This window comes from Elgaria multicarinata, chromosome 1, assembly GCF_023053635.1.
Source record: "Elgaria multicarinata webbii isolate HBS135686 ecotype San Diego chromosome 1, rElgMul1.1.pri, whole genome shotgun sequence".
In the NCBI taxonomy this organism is placed as follows: Eukaryota; Metazoa; Chordata; class Lepidosauria; order Squamata; family Anguidae; genus Elgaria; species Elgaria multicarinata.
The window spans coordinates 155,560,211-155,568,819 of record NC_086171.1 but is presented as its reverse complement, the minus strand read 5'-3'; the positions used below and the strand labels follow the sequence as shown (position 1 = coordinate 155,568,819).

Sequence of the window (8,609 nt, the reverse complement as noted above, 5' to 3'; positions counted from 1 at the left end):
CTGTAGCAATAAAGCCTGTTAAGGCAGCGCAAAATTGGCTCGATGTGTAGATCTGTGGGGGAGGGAAGAAAACAGTAACAAAAAGGATGCCAGCAAACTCAGTTCAAGAATACAGTTCCTGCAGCAAGTGTGAGTCAGAGGCTTGTTTGGGATATCCAATACTGGTGAAGTATTACGAATGGTTACCCAATACGATGAAAAGAAGCTCTGGAAAGTTTTCCCTTCTCTGAAATGCTTCGAATATGTTACTTTATGCACTTTTAACAGCAACCCAGTTTTGTGGAGCCCAGTTTCTATAGATCAGGGATGCTCCAAATATTGTTGGGCTGTAGCTCCCAGCATCCTTTGCCATGGCTAAATCTGATGGGAGCTGCAGTCCACCAACACCGGGTGGGACACACATCTCTCACCTCTGCTGTAGACTGTGCTCTTTTCCTTTTCCAGTCTGGGGTTAAGCTGGCAGCTATTAACACATTACTCAAAAGGAAAAGACTTTTTGAGAAATAAGTTTGTTCATCATACAAGAGGAAAAAATAAATATTGGACCCAATTTAGACTCTATTAACCACCCAGCTGTACTGTTTAATTTTTTTTATTTTCACCAGTCCACCATAGTTCAATAAACATGCTCTGCCTGCCACAAGCAACATCTCTAACACTGGTCAGAACAATCTAAGACTATTTTTTTCCTTACCTGGCAGATGGTAAATGCCAATGGTCAACCATTATGCAAAAGTTATCTTTCCCTTTCACACACACATTCATAATAATTGAAAAAATTAATGGATGTGCCTCCCTTTTTCCAGAGGTACATCTAGATTTAAAATGGCTTCCCTTCTTGGAACTAAAGGAGAAACAGCTCAGGGAACAGATGGTAAGAGAGTTCGCCTGCCTTCAAGTGAACCATGATGGAGCCATCTCCATGTTGCTGCTTTGGTCATGGGGTTGCTGCTTAAAAGTCAATATTTCCATTCATTCAGTGCAGTGTAGTGGCTAAAGTGTTGGACTGGGAGTCGGGAGATCTGGATTCTAGGCTCCACTCAGCCATGGAAACCCACTGGGTAGGGTGACCATATGAAAAGGAGGACAGGGCTCCTGTATTTTTAACAGTTGTGTTGAAAAGGAAATCTCAGCAGGTGTCATTTGTATATATGGGGAACCTGGTGAAATTTCCTCTTCATCACAACAGTTAAAGCTGCAGGTGCCCTGCCCTCTTTTAAATCTGGTCACTCTAGTATAGCTCCTGCACTTTAACTGTTGTGATGAAGAGGGAATTTCACCAGGTTCTGCATATATACAAATGACACCTTCTGAAATTCCCTTTTCTATGCAACTGTTAAAGATACAGGAGCCCTGTCCTCCTTTTCATATGGTCACCCTACCACTGGGTGACTGGGCCAGTCACACACACTCAGCTCAACCCACCGCAGAGGGTTATTGTTGTGAGGATAAAGTGGAGAGGAGGAGGAGGATAATGCACGCCGCCTTGGCTTCCTTGGATGAAAAAAGGCGGGATATAAATGCAATTAATTTTTTTTAAAAAAATTCAAAGGTAGGGTGACCATATGAAAAGGAGGACAGGGCTCCTGTATCTTTAACAGTTGCATAGAAAAGGGAATTTCAGCAGGTGTCCTTTGTATATATGGAGAACCTGGTGAAATTCCTTCTTCATCTCAGCAGTTAAAGCTGCAGGAGCTATACAAGAGTGACCAGATTTAAAAGATGGCAGGGCACCTGTACCTTTAACCGTTGTGATGAAGAGGAAATTTCACCAGGTTCCCCATATATACAAATGACACCTAGTGAAATTTCCTTTTCAATTCAAGTGTTAAAGATACAGGAGCCCCGTCCTCCTTTTCATATGGTCACCCTATTCAAAGGCCTCTCTGATTTCCACAAAGGTAGCTGTGTTAGTCTGTAATAGCAAACAATGAGTCGTGTGGCCCTATAAGACAAACAATGTGTAGCACAATATAGGCCAGGTATTATGGATCAAGGCACTGATGTACGTAAGCTGATGAAATCAAGGGGTTTCTGTAGGATCAGGCTGTTAAATAAACTTCACACTCCTTCCAAATTCTGATCTGGCTGTTTCCATAGTGGTATCTACTGTACAGCAAGACTGCATCATCCATGATTACTTAGACATTACTCTCTATAAGCTAACTATTCTCCACCCCACGGCCCCAAATTCAGTGACATAAAAACACCAAGTACTGCTGTTTTAAAGAAGTACTTGGGAATGACTGGATATACACTTAAAAGTTTTGAACAGCATAACTATGGAATTGTTTGTTTAAAGTTCTTTGAAGGATTTATAGGGGACCTTAACCTTTTCTATTTATGTAATGATTTTAATACCTGTCACTGAAGCATATTTACAAACTCTTACAGTGAGCTAAGGAAAAATCATTATTCTAAACAGAAGTCAGAGCAAAATATACTTTTGAATCTGTTAATCAATATAAATAGTCAGTGCAAAAGATACTCTCCCACCATTCTTCACAAGCGATCTTCAGTTGTTTCAGTGCCAGAACCTACTTCAGTCCCATATCATGCTTTTTAGGATGACCAAGGACAAAAGAGGGCAGGGCTGCTATATAATTAAGAACTGGATAGGGGAGAGATCTTTTGCAGGTGAAGCTTCTCATGCATGGAAGCAAAAAACACACCTACCAAAAGCTCTATAACCTATTAAAAATAAAGGAACACTTTGTTCCCTTACATTTGGTCACCCTTTCCAACCAAACATTTTCTGCCTCTTTTCTCTTAAGAAGAAAACCAAAAAAACAAGAAGACAAAAGAATTGCAGTGCTCCTAATCCTGGTGTGACCCATGTAAAGTTGGGGTGCAGTCAGTGATGTAGTGGAGCCAAGACTCACAGGCACAATGCACTGGGACTTTGTGATTAGCAGGGACGATTAGCAGAGCCAGTGTGGTGTAGTGGCTAAAGTGTTGGACTGGGAGTCAGGAGATCCAGGTTCTAGTTCCCACTTGGCCATGAAAGCCCACTGGGTGACTTTGGGCCAGTCACAACCTCTCAGCCCAACCTAACTTACAGGGTTATTGTGAGGATAAAATGAAGGATTATGTACACTGCCTTGGGGTTCCTTGGAGAAAAAAAGGCAGGATATAAATGCAATAATAAATAAATGCTGCTGGTGGAGATGAAAACTCCTTTGAATCCATTTCTTGACCTAGATCAGCACAGCTGCCTGTATTTCTGGAGGGGGACTGTCATGATGAGCACCTGCCCTTCAAAATGTAGCACCATGCTACTTGGGTGCAATCCACTTTTGATAAGTGTGGCTATAACAGTATTAATCGCCTTTTGACCACGAGGGTGAGGAATGGTGTACAGAATCATGCATGGTGTGGAGAATGTGGATAGGGAGACATTTCTCTCTCTCTCTCCTATAATACTAGAACCCAGGGACATTCCATGAAGCTGATTGGTGGGGGATTCAGGACAGATAAAAGGAAGGACTTCTTCACACAACACGTAGTTAAACTATAGAATTCACTACCACAAGTTGCAGTGATGACCCCCAATTTGGATAGCTTTAAAAGGGGCTGGGGGAGGCGGGGAAATCCTGGAGGAGAAGGCTGTCAATGGCTACTAGTCCTGTTTGCTATGTGCAATCTCCAATATCAGGCAGTAAGCCTGTATAAACCAATTGCCGGGAAACGTGTGGGTATTCTACTTGTGGGCTCCTAGTTGACAGCTCTCAAGCACTGTGTGAACAGACGGACACTTGGCCTGATCCAGCATGGGGCTTCTGATTGAGGAGAGACATGATAGCACTCTTCAAATACGTAAAAGGTTGTCACACACAGGAGGGCCAGGATCTCTTCTCGATCCTCCCAGAGTGCAGGACACGGAATAATGGGCTCAAGTTAAAGGAAGCCAGATTCCAGTTGGACATCAGGAAAACTTCCTGACTGTTAGAGCAGTATGACAATGGAACTAGTTACCTAGGGAGGTTGTGGGCTCTCCCACACTAGAGGCCTTCAAGAGGCAGCTGGACAAGCATCTGTCGGGGATGCTTTAGGGTGGATTCCTGCATTGAGCAGGGGTTGGACTCGATGGCCTTGTAGGTCCCTTCCAACTCTGCTATTCTATGATTCTTTGCTCTTAATGATTGAGCTGGTGAGCTCAAGCAGTTGTTAGAGGGAACTGGTCACTGTGCTGCAAGGAGCTCAGCATCCACTACCTCTTGCCTGAGGACTGCTAGCCTCAGGGAAGCCTTCCTCACCCTGGCATCCTCCAGATATGTAGGACTTCAGTCCCTATCACCCCCAGTCAGCATGACTGGGGATGTTGGGAGTTGTAGCCTAACACATCCAAAGGGCTCAGCTCGGCAGCGGCTATAATGTCGTTCTATCTCATTTGCAAATCTTCTACTAGGGTTGTTTCTCCGCAGCTTGATTGACCGGACTCCACTACTGAATGGCCAAGTCCTAACATCTGTCTTCCCATTCTCGCAGGATCACTTCATTGAGCTGATATTCGCCATTTTCCCCACCAGGGGGTGTCGTAGAGACTCGCTACTACCGGAACTACAACTCCCGTGAACGTTCCTCGGCTTTGCCCTATCCTTTATTACGCCAGCGGGGCTTGGAACCACAACTCCCATGATCCCACAAAACAACGTTGGTCCTTAGTGGGAGGGAGTGTTCGAGGCGCCTGAATGGAAGGGAAGCGAGCGAGCCGGCAGGCGGGCCATCGGCGTGGACAACCCGGTGGCGCGCGAGGCCCCCACTCTCCCTCTTTTTCTGGGTGCCCGGCCCAGCTGTCAGTCAATTAGTCCAATTGCGCGACGGAGGAGGCGGCTCGGCGGCGCTTGCCGCCTCAGGCAGATACACCGACCCTCCTCAGGAGAGCTGAGCGCAGGGCGGAGGGGTTGGGCGGACAGACAGACAGACAGACGCCCTGCCCGCCCCTTCCTTCCTTCCTTCCAGCGAGCGACCGTCAGGCACCTTCTCCGCCATTAAGGGCAGCAGGACAGACAGACAGATTCCCTCCCCCCCCTCCCTCACAAGAATATCAGCGGCAGTTTATCCGGTTCCCCGCCGGCCTCTTGCTCTCTCCCATCCCCAAGGAATCCCTCTCGGGAGGCAGACGTAGACTGCTCTCTCTACTGGGTTTGAGGCAGGTAGTTTTAATTCACCCTGAATCTTGTGGGGGAACAGGCGGAATACTCCCTCCTGCTTCCCTAGCTGAAGACAAGCAGGTAGAAACCGCCTCCTTCCCCACCAATTACTCCCAGCCCCATTGGGACGGATAGATTTGCCCCTCCCCCTATTGCAGAGAAACGGGTTAGGATAGGATCAGGCGAGCAGCCCCTTTTAAAAACTCCATTGACCGGTTGAGCCACACGCGCATCCCCCCCCCCCCCCGGCCCCCTCTCCGGTGGAGGCAGACAAGAGAATCGCCCTTTCCCTCCATTAGGGACAGACTGCCGCCTCGATCGGGGCGGCTGTCTCCTTCTCTACCCCCTACTCAAGATGCTGCTGTTGCTGCCGCTTGCCCCACTGTAGTTGAGCCCCAGTGCAGGGTGAGGGCGAGGCTCAGACTGTGAGCGTGCAAACACCATGGAGCGCCGAGGGGAGACGGCCCTCCAGCAGAACCTGGAATTCACCGTGGAGAATGTGGAGAAGGTGAGGGCAGCGCTGCCCGGGGGTGGAGGTGGGGAGAGGAATCGCTGTTTTCACCTGCCAGCGGTGGTTTGGGTTACTGTGCCTTGGTGGAGGCAGCAGGGAGTGACTGATGCTTTATCTCAAGACGTTTTAATACAGGTCCATACTTGGGACTAGGAAGGATCCATTGAACCCACCTCTGTCACCAGCAATTCTGCTTGACATCCAATGAAGCATGCCACAGACTTGTACTTCATCTGTTCGTTGGGCATAGCTGATCCATTTTGATCTTTAATACATCAAAGCTGCCCTTGGCATGTTATTGGTTCTTGAGATTTTCACGGTTTAATTTGCACTGCTGAAATCCACTGGGCTGCCCATAGCAGTACCCTTGGTCTTTTTGTGAGGATTTAGTATACTTCCTTCCCTGCCATTTCCTCCTGGGAGAGGATCGTGATGGGCCTGGCAGGGGAATGACACTTCGAGCAGTGTTTGTAGAAGTGATGCTCTGGATGTATCCTGCCACTCCCCAGAACCCATAGTATGTCATAGTTGGAGCTCTGCTTCTACTGGTGCTTTCGGCTTTGCCTTCCAGCTTTGTTCCTCAGCCAGTACCCTCCAGTTGTGGAAAACAGAGTGGCCTTTAGAAACTCACCTGAAAGGTGAACTTTTGTATGGCAAGAACTAGATATGTTTCCCTTCTGGCAAATACATTATCACCTGCCTCTTTTTTCCCTTTACTGTGCCTGTACATGTTCTCTAATCCATATGAGTAATTTAAATAGTATTGCAATGCTAAGGAGTTGGGATGACAGCAACATCAGCATGGGTATGTGTATGCTTTTCTTATACATTGATAAGGGCACTAACTGCTATTGACATCTGAGGAGTTCCTGTGGATGCTGTTGCTGTGAGCACTGGTCCCTCATTGGCCTTGTTTAGAATAATACCAATCATACAGTCCAAAGGGATTATGTGTTGCACCAAGAACGTTGTGGCTTACAGTTGAAATGTCTTTTTTTATCCCAGCCCCATGAAGTAGGCTAGGTTTTGTCATTCCTCTGAAGAGGGGACATCAAGGTAGACGTTGCAGCTTGTAAAAGGCAAAACTGAACTTAAATGAAGGCTGCAAATTATCTGAACAGAAACCAGTTTCAAACTGTCTCGAGAAGTCCCAGTGACTTACTCTATGTAAGGGTGCATAGGCTTGCAACTGTAAGGTGACTCTCCCCCACCACCAAAGCCCTACATAAAAACACCTAGTGATGCTGTTTTTAAAGGAGTACTTGGGAATGACTGAAAATATGCTTTAATTGTTTAGAACAGCATAACCATTGAATTGTTTGTTTAAAATTCTTTGAATGACCTTACCTTTTCTATTAAGATAATGGTTTTAATACCTATTGGTATAATATACTGCCTGGGCTCCAGCTTCTAGGTGAGTAAATATGGGAGTGGAGAGCATAGCCCCTCCTCAAATGTTTGAAGTCTATTTTCATAGAATGGCAAAGGAAGGGCAGGAGGGATCTATGGTACTGTAGAAGAGTAAGTACATCGCTCTCTGCCATCTTTTACTATACCCCACCTATCTCTTTCTGGAAGCCAAGGGATATGAAAACTATGCTGTGTGATGCCACTGAAAGCAAAGTTTCAGTAGGATTTTGGGAAAGGAACCACAGCTCAGTGATAGAGCACATGCTTTGCAGACAAAGGGTTCTAGGTTCAATCCTTGGTATTCCAGATAAAATGATAAAAAAGGACAGGGGTGTTGAACCTCAGGCCAAATTCAGAGCTCTTGGGTTTGCCCCTTTTTCCTGACTGCGAGTGGTTTGGTGGTTTCCTGGCTTTTGTGCAATTTTCTCCCCATTCTAAAAGATTGAAATGCCTCTCTTAAGGCTTAGTTACTGACAGAAAGAGCTTTAAGCTCAAAATTTGTTGACGTTTTTCATGTTTTGTAATAGTGGGCAGGGGCTCCTTTCACATTTGGCTCTGCTCACCATTGGAATGTGCCCCTTGAGAGCTTCTCAGAAATTGAATTAGTCCTTTGGGCTGAAAGAGGTTCAACACCCCTGAGGTATAATGTAATATGAAACACCCCTGCCTGAGACCATGGAGAACCCTTGCCAGTCAAAATAAACGATACTGTGCTAGATGGACCAATAATCTGTCCTGATATAAAGCTGCTTCCTGTATTTTCTAATTCACGTTAATACTGTGAGCATGTACGGTTTCATTGTCAAATCTATTGGACTAATGTGAGTGCCACCATTTGGTTGAAGTTTAAAGAGGAACTTGCCTGTACAAATGGGATGCTGAAACAGAGAAATAATGGCTTATTTAAGATTGCCTAGTGAGTTCATAGCTGAAGTGAGATTAAAGACTTCAGAGCTCACACTCAGTAGACCACCTCTTTAACCATCAAAATTGAAAGAGATGCCTATAATCCTCCCTAGACTGTGATGAACATTTACAGAGAGGAGGAGGAAGGATAAACACTATGGGTACTGGTGAAAGGAAACATTTTCCCCTTGAGGTCCCATCCAAACTAGTGGGCCAATAATAACTGAGATTCCACTTGCCAAAGTGGTCATTGTCTTAACTATTGCTTGGTGCCAAAGAACCAGAAAGGAGATGGAACTGCCAGTTCGTCAAGGGCTAAATTCTTACAAGTTAAAAAAGCGCAAGCTCAGTGCTAATATTGAGGTTCTTCAAGAACATTCTTTTGAAAAATATAATTAGGCCGATGTGTTTTCTGTAATTCCACTCTAAGTGCAAGTGAAAACAACTAAAACATGGCATTGGGATGGTTCACATGATCACGGAGCATTAAACAAGCCAATGTGGCTTGTTTAAGCTGTGGCATGAACTGGGCACTATTTGTCTAATCACCTGCCCAGGCATGGTTTATCTTGTTGGCTGAACCTTGACTGCATGACATTTTGGAGAGGGTAACAACCCTGAAATAAACC

General features: G+C 45.6%; 1 protein-coding gene across 2 annotated transcripts in view; it reads left to right on the top strand.

The window, feature by feature from the left end:
- Positions 1-4,808: 4,808 nt before the first annotated feature.
- IPO13 (importin 13) overlaps positions 4,809-8,609 on the top strand; it is a 51,543-nt gene continuing 47,742 nt past the window's right edge. The window contains exon 1 of one of the 2 annotated variants that reach the window (XM_063139990.1): positions 4,809-5,661. In XM_063139990.1, the coding sequence (XP_062996060.1) occupies positions 5,596-5,661 (66 nt within the window). In that variant the 5' untranslated portion in view covers positions 4,809-5,595. The remainder of the gene's footprint in view (positions 5,662-8,609) is intronic. The other variant, XM_063139998.1, reaches the window with a different exon arrangement.